Source organism: Vipera ursinii (assembly GCF_947247035.1).
Source record: "Vipera ursinii genome assembly, chromosome: 2".
NCBI lineage: Eukaryota > Metazoa > Chordata > Lepidosauria > Squamata > Viperidae > Vipera > Vipera ursinii.
The window spans coordinates 191,349,866-191,366,342 of NC_139513.1; the positions used below are offsets into that span (position 1 = coordinate 191,349,866).

The 16,477-nt window shown below is 37.9% G+C and overlaps 1 protein-coding gene across 2 annotated transcripts in view; it reads right to left on the reverse strand.

Moving 5' to 3' along the window:
- The window catches only part of PTPN6 (protein tyrosine phosphatase non-receptor type 6), a 41,933-nt gene extending 29,146 nt beyond the window's left edge, over positions 1–12,787 (reverse strand). The window contains exons 1-5 of one of the 2 annotated variants that reach the window (XM_083351903.1): positions 12,590–12,706; positions 11,590–11,638; positions 8,314–8,731; positions 7,169–7,291; positions 5,546–5,740 (exon numbers count right to left, since the gene is read on the reverse strand). In XM_083351903.1, the coding sequence (XP_083208029.1) occupies positions 5,546–5,740; positions 7,169–7,291; positions 8,314–8,318 (323 nt within the window). In that variant the 5' untranslated portion in view covers positions 8,319–8,731; positions 11,590–11,638; positions 12,590–12,706. Of the gene's footprint in view, positions 1–5,545; positions 5,741–7,168; positions 7,292–8,313; positions 8,732–11,589; positions 11,639–12,589 lie in introns of both variants that reach the window. The other variant, XM_083351902.1, reaches the window with a different exon arrangement.
- Between the last annotated feature and the right edge of the window lie 3,690 nt (positions 12,788–16,477).

The window sequence follows — 16,477 nt, forward strand, 5'->3', positions numbered from 1 at the left end:
AACTGCACATTCGTGGCCAAAATAAGAGTTGAATGGGTGGTTTCCCAAATCAAAGCTAATGCTGCTATGTGGGACCTATGTTTGTCAGGTCAGTGCTGAACGTTGCTGACTCTTCAACTGCTCGCTCTCTATACAAAATGTTATTAATTTTATTTCTTAATAAAATACAAGTGACTCAGTGCCACCTAAAACCTTCAAGCCATTCCCCTGATTACAAAATTCCACCTCAAGAGTTCTTCATCTGGAAAAATAACAACTTTGTAAAACAGGTTTTAATTTTCTTGCAATATCCTTCTAGGAGATGAGCTGAAATCTTGAAATGTGGTTTTCTCAACAGCATCTTTCTGAATCCACTATTGGCGCTTATTTTTCTTCCAGATGATAAAATAGTAATAAGTCATTATTCTTTAACGCCACAGTAAGGCGTGCACTTTTCTGATTACATAAATAATGTCACAATCTGATAAAGCTATTATATGTAGCTATTATTGTATTTCTTCCAAAACTAAGTGTTAAAACTTGGAAGGAGGCAAAACAAAACTTGCATAAAAATGTCTGTCTCCTAAATGGACGTTTTTCATTCAATAACCGATTCCACAGATCATCTCAGACTCTGAAATTGTGGAACTTATAAGAGTAATGGATCAGTCTAATTTTTCTAACTGCTACCATTTACCTATATTAAGACCCTTTTCTTTGTCTTAATGGAGCATATTTTTACTTGAGTAATTGCACATGTTTTGCTAGAAAGGTGCTATTTCATATGACATATCAAATAAGATATATTTCACATACTGTGTGTCTTATTCTCAGTTCGAGTAAAAAAAAGTCTTAAATCTTTCATTTTTTAAATTGTACAATAGGTTTTACAAAGTGATTTGTCAACTGCCAACACATATCTTGATTAATTAGATATCAAATATGCTAATGAAACATTTGCTTTGAATGGTCTTTTAATTGTAATGTATTATTACAATAGGAAATGAAAAACTGATTTCAATATACTTTCTAGATTGTTCTAAAATAACTAGCTCCCCACCCTGCTTCCCAGCTGAAATTATATTGTTGTGTTTGTCATCTTGCAATTATTCCACTCTTTTCAAAGGCATTATAGGAAATGTTGAAATTTATAAATAAACACATAATTGAATACTGTTCTTAAACTGTTACCCCAACTGTGGTCATTTCTGCAGCATGTTGACCTGGCAAGGCTCCAGATGCTTCAGACAATCCACAATACGACAATTATGATTTTACAGGCTCTAAAAGATCAGGAATTTATAACTGCTCTTATTCATGCCACGTTGATTTACAATGTACTTATGGATATCATCAAAGGTACTAAGCAAATTGGAGTCGATATATTTAGAAGATTATTTGCTCCTGAAAAACTCTGCCTCTAGTCTATATAAAAAGCTGGAAGTTTGGTATCCATCCAAAGTGAGTCTTCTTGATAACCACTTTCTCCTTCCTCCTCTGGTTCTTAACTTCACAGTTTTGCCCAGTTCTATTTAGTTCATTTTCTAATTGGTTCAGTGTCCAACCTTTCTGGACTCAGGTTTTAGCTGCATATATTACATTTAATACTGGTTTTAAAGAACAGGTTTATTTTTAAATACTGCTTTGAATTATTTTTGTTAGTGATTTTGAATATTTTAAGCTGATATCACTAACTTGCAATATGAGTAACAGCATCTATGAAGGCCACAGCAATTTAATGCCTTCTATTTTATTTTTGCATGATCCTTACACAATGAAGAAATCGGTTTTGATTTCTAAAAACAGAGTTCTTGGGCTGGATCGGAGTGGGAAGCAAAACAATCAGAGGCAAGGCAAGATGCAGGAGTCATGAAATTGGGAGGAGTTCTCAGAGAGGTTATGTTTACTAGCTTGAACTACTGAAATATGACAATCTAGAGTCACATTATAATGTTTGCCACTTTCTGTTGAGGAAAAAGTAATTGTTCTGGATGGAGATTTACAATTAACATGTTGAGTTTACATCCATTATTTCAATTAGCTTTCCAAAGAAACAGTAGAGCAAGTCAGAGATTATCACATTATTTATATTTTTCACTTCTACAGTTAGGAGATGGACTGTGGAGACCCTAACATAAAGAAGAATAAACACTGGATAGTATTAAGAGAATAGTTTCTCACAGCCTGCTTGTTTGTGTGTTTAGTTATATTCTGCCTTTATTACTTTTACAAATAACTCAAGTTGGTGAACATATCCAACACACCTTCCTCCTCCTATTTTTCCCACAACAACCTTGTGAGGTAGGATGGACTGAGAGAGAATGACTAGTTAATCACCCAGTTGGTTTTCATGGCTAAAGCAGGACTAGAACTCACATTCTCCTGCTTTCTAGCCTGATGCCTTAACCCACTAGACCAAATTGCGTCTCAAATTATACTCTTATATGAAAATCATATTGTTAAAAAATTGAGAGATTAGATCAATCTTATACATATTTGTGAATAATCCTGATAGCCTAACCAGAGTTTGATAAATGGTCATTTAATGCACTCATTAGGCTACAAATTTAACTCACTGGTCTATAGTTCATGTACACCTGATTAGGGTCATATGAAATGAATTTCGTTGAAGAGAATAATACAATAAATGCAATCGCTGAAGTTTTTATTAGTGTGGGGAATTTTAGAGATCACACTGCCTTTGTTTTAGAATCTTTTTTTTTTAAATAGAAGGAGGGAATCTGTGCTTCTGCAGAAGAGGCTAAACTACAAGTCCCAGCAACCTCAACCAGCAATGATGAGGGAAGGTGGAAGCTATATCTTGACAAATACCTCCGTTCCAAAAGATGTTCCAAACTATGGAACTGCTGGGTAGGAAATTAACCAAGCTATCATTTGCTAAGTGAGCCTCTTTCCCCCTCAGAGAGGAAACAGTTAAACTCAGTGGACCAAGCGGAGGGGAAGCCACGTGATGGAAAATCTTGGGTGGTTGGTGGGGAGGGAGGCTGAGTTTTCGTAAGAGCCTGGAGGACAGAACTTTCCAACCGCAAGGGAGGAAGCAGCAAGCTCCCTGGCCAACTGCTGCCTTTGGATGCGAGCAGGCCTGCACACAGAGACCTAGAGAGGATAAATAAACTGATTCTTTTCAAGGGCACAGCAGTTTGTTCTGGAACAGGACAAAAAACCCAGCCCTGTCTCATGAATGGCTTAACATACCATAGAACATAGAATCAGAGGGCTGGAACTGTCCATGACCAACATGAACAAAAGCCACACATTTTAATACAATTTCTAGATGGGTGGCAGTAAGAAAACAAAGAGTCATAGGGCATCATAATGACAAACAATTTTCCAGAAAGGTTGATGCCATCATAAGGCTTCCAAGCTTGCAACAAAAGAAGAAATATGAAATATACCTGTGAAAATAGAAAGTTTGACCGTGGACAAATGATTTGCTTGATACCTGCTTCTTATTGACACCATAATCTTTGCATTTTAACAATGTGCCAAAAATAACAAATCAGTGAAACAAAAGAAATCTCATTTCCAAATGTAAGTCACACCAATATTGAAACATCGCATGACAAAATGTAGTATGTGCTCTATAACCTACTGTCTTAGGACTTAGGGAATCTCTCAGCTTAAGAAAGCTCGAAAAGTAAAAGGGGAACAATGCTGAGAGGAAAGTTAATCATTCATTAGACCCCATACTAAAAGAACAAAGGACATGTAAGCATACATTATATACAGTAGGACACATTTGTTTATATACTTCTAAACATTGGTTAGCTTTTTTCAGGTGTTATGAAAAGAACTACACCGTATCTCCATTCAGAAATACTCAGGATCTGTGGATTCTTTCCACTTGAGTGAATGCTTGATTTTCCAGGGTCCTCCTGACATTGTCAGAAAGCAGGCACTGAGAGAAGTCCTGCCCCACAGAAGTCCACAAGGAGGCCTGGGAATAGCATACTGGACCATGTACTCTTTTGTACATGAATAAAATCATCCTGTTTGTAAGTGGGCCTGAAAAGGTTTTCTACTTAAGCAATGGTGCAGTTCATTTGTAGGTGTGAGTGGAATGAAAGCACGGGTGGTATGCCCTGATGGATATGTATTAATATTATATAAGCATATAAAGTATATCTGTTGCTGGATAAGTGGAACATAAGCCTTTTTAGATTTCGGAAGCTTCCACAAGAGATCCAGAGTCATTAATAATGAGGGAGACTGGAGTTATATGGGAAATGAAGAAAAATAGCTGCAGCTAAAGAATGTCAGCGTTAGAGAAAATTTTAGCCAACCCTTTGGCTCAGCATCCCACAACTGTATAGCAGCAAAAGTCAGGAACAAGACACCCTGCCCACATGTGGCTAATTACTTTTTGGGACTCTTTGTCTCCTTTCTTCTTTTCATTTTGAGAATTTCCTTACAATTGCCCTATTAGATCATGCTGATTTCTTCCTAGTTCCTTTCCTTTTAATAAAGGAACTATTTCCAGTATCTTTAAAATTCTCATTAGCATTTCTTCTTTATTATTTATATATTATTTAAATTTTTTGAAAAAATATCTCTGCACTATTTATATGCATAATGGCTTATGTAGACGTAGTAACTTTTCCAGACAGTTCAGTGCTATGCATTCCCTACTGAATATGCACCAAAGATTATTTCTGCGTAGAGAAGCAGCCATTATTTTATGAGCAATATTTAAGTGACCCATTCGTGCAAGATTCACCACATGCTTAGGCTTAAAATCTTTCAGTCCAAAAATTGAATATATCTCTCTATATTTCAAGCTATGCAATTAATGATTGCTCTTTCTTCTCAGCAGCCCCAGGACAGTATTAGGTATAACTCGACATGGCCTTGTAAACATCTGCTACCTCTTTCTGGAGTCCATTAGTCTTCAACTAAAAGGCAACTGCATGACTAGAATAGGGCATGCGTACATGTGCGCACAAACACAGGCACAGTGTTTGACTTTATTTAACATCTTGTCTGAGAAAGACCTCTTTAAGAAGAAGAAATCTACATTCAAGCTGAGTTGTAGATATTGGTTATTTTCATAATCTTAAATGTCAGTGGCATTTTTAACGCTCTTTTAAATTATCTTCTTACCTGCTTTGTTTTGTTTTTTTAAGTGGAAACATAGAGAATAGAGCTTGCTTGCTGTGCAAATTAGGAGTAACACATAACAATCTTTCATATGCTCCAGATAAAGGAATGTCTTTTTAGGGTCAAAAGCATTTAGACTATCATTCAGAAACCCTATAGGATCTTAAGGAATCATGGAAGGAACCTAAGAATTCCCACCCACTGCAGCATTCACTACACCATCCCTCCTAGATGACTATTCAGACAATGCATGCAAATAAATAATCAATAAATATATCGCACATAACGTACAGTTATATCTATATAGATCCACAGCAGAGATACGTATGAACAAATGATAAAAGACATAAATATAATGTGTGAGCCCTCTCAATTGAAGCTCAGCGTGGAAAGGAAAGTCAAGATGGGTATGCAGCTATAGGTAGAAGCAGCTGTGCTTTCCTCATACCTTTCTGTTGTGGGGTCAGAGCAGTTGAGAGGATACCTCAAGTCTATGATGGTTCCATCTTTATCCTGCAGGGATCCCTGTTGCTGTGTATAATATTCCACCAGTTCTGATAAAGTAGCAAATTTCTCTCCTCCGTAGAGGTCATAGTAATCCCCAGTATTCTGGATACGGATGTGAGTTACCTCATCACCAACCCTAAAAGAGAGAGTCAAAAGCTTCTCATCAGTTGATCAGGAAGGGAAGAGCAAAGGAGAAATGATCTTCACTATTTCTCCTGGCAGGAATTCTAGACCAAAGTAAGGGATCTTGGGGAAATGGATGGATTCCTTGGTGTTTGGCCTCACCCGGGCTTATCTTCCACCCCACAACATATGAATTGAATATAAGACTTTTATTCAAACTGGAGAATTAGGAATAGAATGAAGCTGGAGCCATTGATTGCATTTATAGATGTACCACAGAGTTTAGGATCCTTGGATTTGGGGTTGTTTTTATTTTGGGGGGAGGGTATTGTCTTTCTTTGGTTTTTACTTCTGTTTTTGTAAGCCGCCGGAATTGTGACACATAAGAAGTGTGGCCATATTTGTCTTATAAATAAATAAGACTGAATTTTACAGAAAATTAGCTAAAAAGATTGTACGTTTGACTCCCCATCACATTTTTCCAATTGTCATTCCACTGGAATGTTCATGCCTTCTGTGTTAAGGGCGGCAGACATAATGGCATTAGAAGTGGCACTGATATTTTTATTTACTTCAAATTGTTTAAGCAGGACTATTATCCAGAGGAAGGTTTATTGTATAAGATTAACATGAGAGTTAGTGGAAATTCCAATTTGAAAGAAAAGAAGAAATAAAGTTGCTTTACTTAAATGGAGGCCAGCTTGAAAGTTAACATGGGAGTCAGAAGCTCTGGAAGTCCCTGCGGGAAGGCTTGAACCCGGTCTTTCTGTTCCAATGTCTGATGACTTCCCCAAACCATGGACATTTTTTTTAAAGAGCATTGGTGCCGCTAGCCTAGGGAGCTGATTGTTTTGTCTGAAGGCCTGTTCCCAACAAAGTCAGTATTATGCCATCAGCAGATTTATTTCAGAGAATGTTCTAGGGAGAATCAGCCTCTAAACGTCCCACCAAGTCTCTCTACCAAACGTCCCCCACCCAAAAAAAGACAAAAGGCTCTGGGAAAAACCCCAGAGGAAAAAAATGCATCTTCAAGTTTGTGGAAAGTAATAAGTTTCACAACAGCCATCTTCACTTGCAATCATTCCATTCCTCCTTTTCTTTTTGCACTCTGTCCTTCAATTCCAATGTGTCTTGGGATTTGCTAGATATTTTTATTTATTTATTTATTTATTTATTTATTTATTTATTTATTTATTTATTTATTTATTTATTTATATGTATCATAGCAGCCCTCTCCCATAGACTTTAGGAGTGATATATGTTTTAACCATGAGAACTATCATATTATGATATGGCCTCCATTTATTACAGAGGGGAAAGTCTTTGGGTATATACCAACATGGAGTACTTTTGGAGAGGAAAAACTGAAGAGGTGGGAGGTCGCCCAAGGAAAACCATGGAATATTATCAAAGGATTAGAAGAGAAGGGGGGGGCAATTACCTGACCGAAAGGGAAAAGTCCCCCTTGTTTTTTCGGCTGGGCCGAGCCAGAAAGCTGCCATGAATTCCTCGTGCTTTGAGTAAGGCCTCAGCATCTATGCCACTCAGGTCACGATGAAACCACCTGGTTGGTGGAAAGAAGAAAGAAAAGAAAAAAAAAGAAAAAAAAGAAAGACATCAAAAGGGGGGGAAAATGGAGTAGACTGTGTAGGTCTACATAGAGCTCACAAGACAGATACCTCCATCCTCTACCACAGGGGTCTTCAAACTTGGCCCTTTTATGACTTGTGGACTTCAACTCCCAGAATTCCTCAGCCAGCATGCTGGCTGAGGAATTCTGGGAGTTGAAGTCCACAAGTCATAAAAGGGCCAAGTTTGAAGACCCCTGCTCTACCACAATTCAGAAGGTGGACAGTGGTTTTCCTTCTCTCTCTCCCCTGCCCCAACAGCACTGACTCCCACCAGCATGTTCATAATTTAGAATTAACAACAAATCAATGAGAATCAAACAGTGCAGATCAACCAAAGTAGGCTGACCCTTCAGTTCATCTGGAATACAGCTCTTTCAGATCCAGTCAGTTCACACATTCAGCGTTTGGCCATTAAGCATTATTTATTTGTTTGCTTGTTCATTTATTTCTTCATTCAATTTCTATAGCCCCCCAACTCAATCAAGTGACTCTGGATGGCATACAGTTCTAAAATTCTGCAACAATTACAACAATTTAGAAGACATAAGATCAATAAAAAAAACATCCTCAAATATAGTGGCAAGTAATCAAATCATCTCTATGAAGAGAGACAGGGTCATCAACTTTCTAACTGAGCAGAAGGGAAACATATGTAGCTAGTGAAGCTGTTGCTCCACGAATCATAAGCAGTAGGAGAAATTCTACTTGCTACACGTCTGCTAGATCCTGAATATTCAGCTGCAGTTGTTAGTTAGGCAGGGATGCTTGAAGATGTACCCTCTGCTGCCAAATCCCTACAGCCAGAGGCAACACAATGATCCCTTCGAGCAACTGTCTCCCATATTACACACATACTCCCACAGAACATTGTCCCTCCCAGTTCAAGGAAACATTTCAAGACCTGCTTAGAAAGAAAACATTAACCTGTAATCGTCAATCCTAAATTTTTCCTTACCTCATTATTTCCCAGGCGAGCAGTGGCAAAATCAAAAGTCCAGTTAAGAAAACAATTGAAAAATTAACTGAAGCTTAAGATGAGAATAAAAGCAAAATGAGTGTTTGATGTCTCAACCAGACTTTCCAGCTGTGAATTCTCCTTTTTTGACTCTATCCATCTACCTCATGCGTTTCCCCTGCCCATCACACATTCATAGTCTGCTCCACGATCAGTCCGTGTTGGTAGGTAAGGGCAGAAAGAAGTGAGGCAAACAGGCAGTTCCAAGTTGCTGAGCACTAATACAGGAACAGGAAGCATATCTAACATCGTTGTTCTTCACTGCAAGTTGCAATGTGTGCACTTCTGCTTCTGCTTTTGGGTCCTTTTTCTCCTTCTGTCCTATCTTCCTTGCTCACAACTATTTCTGTTTTTCTTCCTTTTTGGGGGGGGAGGGAAAAAGAATTCACGATAAATGTGCAAGGGAGTCCATTTAATTATCACCACAGGAAAATCAACACCAGTACTAAATGCAACATAATTAAAGGCAATGATATCCCAAGAGTATGTAATCAATGTATGTAATGTCATAAATATAAAAGATGTTGGGGAATTCAGGCCTGCAACAGAAAAAGAGGTAAAGCTTTAAACATTTCAAATTCTATTTTCTCGTTATTATGTGCTTCTTTCTTCCATAAGAAATCCCTTTACCACACTGCATTATTTTTCCTCATTCAACGGAATGAGGTGGAATTCATGGAGAGGTTCACCACAAAGACGTAGCCTACAGCTATATCATGCAACAATAATACCTTTTCCCACAAACTGTCTACTAGATCTGACCCAATTTAACTCCAGCAAAGGTGTTTTTCCCTTGATATTAATATAAAATGTCCTTTTCCTGGACCGGCTTCTTGTTTCCATTTGGGTACTTGAATGCTTACAGCTCCTTGAACAGGCCTTGTTACATGGCAGGAGAAAATTTTAATTGCTTATTTCTTTTCAAGCAAGAAAAGTTTTTCTCTAAAAGTGAAACAAAATTAAAAGGGAAAAATAAATATGTTTTTTGAACCACCCTGCCTAGAAGGGAGCTGCCTCGAAAAAGACTTTGAGCCAAATATCCAGCATTTTAAATATATCTTTAGACAAGATCTTGACTGCACAAAGTAAATACTAAATGATGATGTCCACTTGAAGCTATAGAATAAAATTCATACGTAGAAAAAGAGGGAAAAGCATGCTCTTATCAAAAAAAATCTGTCCACAATACAAGGCTCAACTACAAGATTTGCAAATAGGTTGATTTTTTAAGGTGTGCATACACCTTGGCATGTGTTTTGGTCATGCCAATCACTTTTACATAATTTGCCTGCTTTCTGGTTACACAGACCCTTCAGTCTGGACAGTTTTAAAAAAAGGAAGAAATAATGTTGCTAGAATAAGATGACATGTTAAAATGGTTAATCTTTTTTTTTTACTATTATTGTTTTCATCTGAAGACTTACAAATATTTTGGTTGAACATCAAAGCCTGGGGATTGTACTCTAAACTTTGATCCTAACAGAGATAATATTTAACTCCACTAGCAGATATTTTTGGCGCTGATAATAAAGCAGTGTTAATTCTGATGGCTAACTGCAAGATATAATAACTCCATAGCATGTAACTGCTCTTCTGAGTTGTGTTTATGCTGAGGGCAGCTTGTGTGGGTCTGGTCCTGATCATGATGATCACATACAGGTGAAAGAAGCTTAAATTCTTAGCCCAGTCATTTGTTTTTCAAATTGACCTACGGATATTTTCTTTAAAGATTCCATTACTGTCAGTAGACATTAAAAAAATATTTTTAAAAAAATCAAAGAATAGGAGGTTTAGTTTCCTGTCCCCACCCTATGTGCTGTAGATCCCCTCCACACATTTACACAAATGAAAATAATAATCAGTCACGCAGCTGCGGGGTAAATACAAAGCAAAGCCTGTTGGTTATCCAGTTCCCCCCTCCCACCAGCCCATCTTCCAGTGGCATTCCCAGGATTTCTTGCACTGTTCTGGGGAAAGTGGGGAATGCATGTTCCCAGCCATGGATACTCTCACTGAGCTCTACAATATTGCAACAAATGCATGTGGATCAGCACACTTTTTTTTAACCAAAACAAAATATTTGGATCAGCCCAGGTCAAACTACTGCAGGAAACCGAGGGAGGAGCTGTATGTTCCCTGCCTTTGCCCTACAGTGCTCTATTTACAGAGTGGCACTTGATGGGGAAATTTGGAGAGAGGGAAAGAGGAGAAAAAAAAAGACTTTATCTCTTTTGCTACTCTTACATTTGACTCTCCCCAGCTTAAGTTTAACACTTATTTATTTATTTTATTTATTTTTATTTTATTAAATTTATATGCTGCCCTTCTCCCTAAGGACTCAGGGCGGTGCACAACAATAAAAATTAAAAACATAAAATAGAAAATTTTAAAAAAGACTTAAACAATAAATGCAATAATTATATGACAATTTAAAACCCAGTAAAAAGCTAATTAAAACCGTAGTCAGTCCAGGCCCGCTTGTTGGAACAACCACGTCTTCAGGTCACGGCGGAAGGACCGAAGGTGGTAAAGTCAAAACAAGGATAGAAAAGAGAGGACTTATCAGACTGCATGGCACTGCATATGATTATTACTCCAACTGGCTCTGTCTGGCAGCAGGGGAAAGCTCCAATGTAATACAAGTTCTTTCGTAGCTTTGCTACCTAAGGTCATTGTACACCAAGTCAGGATTTTCCAGGGTTTGGAGCCTGAAACGTCTAAGTTCACTGGCAAAAAAGGACTATGGTGTGAGTTTTCCCACTCAACAGAAGATGGCTGCCTACAAACCAGTTTACTGCAATGCTCTTTACCACACTACACCCTCTGGGGATGCTCAGCTCATTATCAACAAGTGAACATTCACCTAGCAAAAGCACAGAGCCACAGCACTAGGATTGGTTTTCTAGGAAGCTTATGAGGGCCTTTAGGTTCCAGTGAGTTTTTGGAACTAAAAACATTCCTGGAGATTGGTGCTTTGCTCAACAGTGTCTTTAGATAAACTAATGTTTTGGTGTAAAGGATCAATCAGGTCCTCTTGGCAGGTACTAAGAGATGCTGTTCTGCATTTTCAGCTATCAGGTAGGGAAAGCTGTCTGACCTTCAAGATGCAATTCTTCAAATTTTCTGCATCCCTTCTCACATTCTCTATCCTGTGGAGAAGTCTGCTCTTCGGGTTGCTTAGGACCAAAAGAACAGTGACTGCTGGGTAAGACATACCTACATGATGGAGTCTTGCCTAAAGTAAGACAAGGTAGCAGCGGATTTTCTGGAAGGAAAACAAAGAGGACAGACAGCAGATGCAAGGCTTCATAGACGAATATGCAAGTCACCCTCTAGCTCTTATTTATTATCTTGGTGCTTTTAAAAGTTAGCCATATTATAATCAATTGATTTGGTTGCCTTAGAAATGAAAACAGTACTGAAAATGCTATAAGCAGGGCTTTTTTGTCATAGAACGCTCAGAACGGAGTTCCGGCACCTTTTTTGGATGGAACCTTGTAGGATAGGCAAGGCGGGTTGTATGACATGTGTGAGTTCTCTTTTACAAAAAAAGCACTGGCTATAAGGTTAAGTTACACACATCTTACAGTCTTTGATATTTTGACTCTACTACTAAACAGCATTGTTATGAGGGTTTCTACATTTCAATACATCACAAAATTTCCCTATTCTTCTAAAACATCAAAATACAATAACCCTATTTTATTTACACTTAATCTTCAACTTTATCAACGTTGCTTTAATATTACCACTTAACTATTTCCTATCCAGAATCCACAAACTCTGAACTTTGCTTTTACAATACAGTCCTTTTAAATAGTGATTGAAACTACTGGTAAAAATCAGCTTTATATCCTGAAATTGTTCTGATCACATTGCCAGCCCCATCATTCTGTACTTATGCTCATGCAAAATTAAGCCTTCGTGCATTCAGTGTGCTTACCTCCAGGAAAGTCCATATCGTTTATATTAGTATTAACTACAACAGCTGGCTTGCTATATTGCATTGCCACTAGCTATTAAGGGGGAAATGGAACACCTGCATTTGACCATTTGCATGTCAAGAGAAAGAATTGCAAGTTGGAGAAAGAATCGTGTAGATCCTTTGTTCTTGCTAATTACAGACACGATAAAAACAGAAGCCCACATTGAACAAACCTTCACTGCTACATTCTTATTACACAGAAGCAGAAGAGGCGGAGACCTGAAAAGTTACCTGGCGGAGCTGAAAGTCTCTGCCTTAGTAGAACAGATATAGTGGAAGGAAGCTGAATTCAAAAAGCTGCTCCCAATACAAAAGACTTCATTCTTTCCCCTGCTAAATGTCTTCCTGAACTGGAGTTAATAAGCACCCAGGAGGTTACAGGGAGAGGAAGAGGCTGAACCTGAGACAAGCAGCAGGTAACCAAGGGAGGGGCCATTTGCTTCTCCGCCCCATTGACCTGGGGGGGGGGAGGGGCCTCCCTGGGTAGATCTGGGAAGCTGGAAAAAAAATTCAGTTCATCCCTTAGCCAGTTGCCGGATGGACTGTGTGGCTTACCCTCCTCAAAACAGCAGTTTTGATATTTTTTAAACTCATGAGGACTTTCACCGTTTTCACTTCACTGTAGATGTGCTTGTGTATTTATAAGCTCATCTGCTAACTTTGGCTCACTAACTTACTTGCAATAGGAAGGAAGTTTCTTTCCATTCAACAGTTTTTTGTCTCTTGGCATATAGGAACGTGTCCAAGGCTGTATCGCCAGCTTAGACTATAGGCAGGATGGCATTCTTTGTTTTCTACTTAATTATAATTTCCTGCACACTCTTCTTAGCAGTTATGAATCCATCTCCTTCTGTACTCAAAGGTTAGAGAAGTAACCCTGGTTGTTCTAAGAAAAGCATATGGAATACTTTTTGAAATACTTTGAACTGAATTTTTACTTTTATTCCTCACCATTCCACAGGACTGAGCACATAATGCTATCCTAAACCCGGTCAGAAATGTCTGATCTCTAGTTGTCAGTGCAGAGAAGTTAGAAAAAGCTCAACAGAGCCCTCTAGCAATGTGAGCCCCCAAGTGCAGACAAAAATCAGGGGCCCTCAACCTTGGCAACTTTAAGACTTGTGGACTTTGGACCCCTGCTGTAGATACTCGGGGAATAAACCCATCCATGGATAAATCAAACCCAATTTGAGGGTGTATATTTGAACTAAAATTTCTCAGCTTATTCGTTATATACTGTAATTCAAATTATTGATGATTAATAACTATTGATTAGCTGTAGCATTGCTCAGAACTTTTTCAGGTGACAAACAGTGTGAATTCTTATGATGGGTGGATATCCCAAACTCAGTGCCCCCACCCCCCCAATCTCATGAAATTTTGTGGGTTCACAAGTTTTGGCTACTTCAGGAGATTCAACTATTTAATTTATAAAAAATAGAATTCTAAAGGCACCATCCTAGATGAGGTATTGCTAACCTTTTGGCTCTGTTATGAGTTCTCAATTTTCTGGGTAAAGGAAACTTTTGTTCAACGAGCGTGTTTATATTATAGAATTAACTATGAACTTAGACATCATGAGAATCTGATTTTCATTCCCACTTCCATGTTTTATGACTAAATGTGTTTTATAAACTCACTCAATTGGGGCTCATTGAATAAATTATGGCTAAACTGAGGACCCAGATTGTTGGGGGCAATTAAGCTGACTTTGTAATAATGCCGCTGGTGTGTGTGTGAAAACCCTAATAAGCAGACATATACATAGAATGAAGGCTACTGCTAAGCTTGTAAGCCGCCCTGAGTCTTTGGAGAAGGGCAGGATATAAATGCAATAAAAATAAATAAAATAAATAAATAAACAGTATCAATTAAATATAGCAATGATTAGCAGGTTGGACAGCTTTAGAAGGGATCTGAGCATTCAGGGATATCTATTACACAGGGGTCAGAAAAGTCAAGTTGTGACACTGCACTCAAAGCCGCCTCTTTTTTTACATGCATGACAGCCCCCCCCCAAAAAAGGCAGGGCTTCAATTGCACAGTTGCAGCCACTATCTTGGCAGTCCCAATAAAGAACATGAGCAGTGATTATTCTCTCTCTAGAGCAACATCCCTCTCAGCACACTGGCTGAGCAGTTCTGTGAGAGAAGCCTAGGTATCTTAAAGTTGTCAAGGTTGAGAACACTGCTCTTAAAATTGTCAATAAGTATTTAACTTTCTTCACTATTTGGATATTTATTTTCTCCACCAGGTCGTTTTACTGTGTATTAGTCATATTTTTAACTATCATTTCCGTGTTGATTTTCAGTCCAACTACCTCTCTGTATTCTTCTAATATTTCCACAAGTCTTGTACCCGAATGTAGTGGTTCCTCTAAGAATGGGGTATACGGAGAGATCTGACAACATTAGATAAAATATTATTAGGAATGGAGGAGAAAGCAATCAAAAGAACATATAAATATTTATTGGAATATAAAATGGAAGAGAAGCAGGTAAAAGAAGTGATATAACATGGGCCCAAAATTTCAGATATAATATTGATTTAGACATATGGGAAAGAAATAGAAAGTTAACCTTGGCTACCTCATATAAAGAGAATCTGTACAAAACGTTTTACAGGTGGCACTTCTCCCCAACAAGACTGGCAAAGATGAGAAAAGATGTATCACCACAATGCTGGAAGTGCAAGAAAATGTTAGGGACTTATTATCATATGTGGTGGACATGTTCCAAAGCAAAAGAATTTTGGCGGCTAATAAAGACTTGGTTGGAGGAAATGTTGGGACTGAAGATAGATCTCAGACCAGAATTGTTTTTACTTGGAATGATAGATGGGAAGTTTAACAAAGGAGAGACATATTTAGTGTTGCATATCATAACAGCAGCAAGGTTGGTGTATGCCCAGAACTGGAAAAACAGAAATACCCCAGTGGAGAGTGAATTAATTAAAAAAAATTGATATGTGCAGAGATGGATAGACTAAACTTAGAAATTAAAGCCAAGGATGAAACAGAGTATTACGAAGTTTGGGATAAGATGCATTATTGGTTAGACTCGAGGAGAAAAAGTCAGAACAAAGAAAGCTCGTCTAGAAGAGACAATGTGTAAATTTTCACTCCCAAAGTGAGCATAAGATAGAGATCAGAAAGAATATGAAATAAGAATGGAAATGGAAGTTATGTTGTAAATAGACGTAAATATGTATGTAAATATATAAATATGTAAATAGTATAAAATGCAATGTGTAAATGGCATAAAAGATCAAGGACTAGGGAGATATATGGTATATGGTATAGTATGTATGGTAAAATAATAGCCAGAAAAGTCACACTGTGCTCAACCTGTTTTTAAATGTTTATTCAATAAAAATTATATTTCAAAATAAATAAATAAATAAATAAATAAAATTGTCACTAAGGGACACTGATGCTGTTATCTTCCAGTATCTGGTTTATTGATTGTATAGGACAGCAACTAAGTGAAACATTACAATGGTCCCAGGCGTTTATTTTGCTCACTCTCTGGAGTCTGCAAGGGGGTTCTTAATCTGATTAGCTCAGTGGCTGTGGTAAATGTAATCCTCTCCATCTTTTTCTCAATGTGAATACACCTTAACTGGCTACCTGGCCACAACAGGCCCCTCTTCACATGCATTTTTTACGTTTAATGATGCCATAACAAGCATCCCTGACTGCCCTATTGTCTACTCATCCAGTAATGTTGGTGTCATTTTGGCACTGAAAATTTATTTTATTTATTTATTTATTTAATAATATTTATATACTGCCCTTCTCCCGAAGGACTCAGGGCGGTGAACAGGGCAAGAATAAAAATACAAAGTTACAAAATGAGTCTCCAATCCTGTGGCCTCAAGATTCATGGCCATTTCTAAGCACTTGCTTCAGCAGTAGCTGATACAACTGTTGATATATATCCCCAAAGATACTTTTTTGTGATTCGGTGTTGACTTCTAGCAACTGCCTGGACTAGCCCCTTTCAATTTTCTTGACAAGATTTCAGAGATGGTTTGCTACTGCCTTCTTCCCAGGGCTAAGAAAGAATGAATGGCCCAGTTGGTTTCATGGTTTAGGTGGGACTACCACTCATGGTCAGC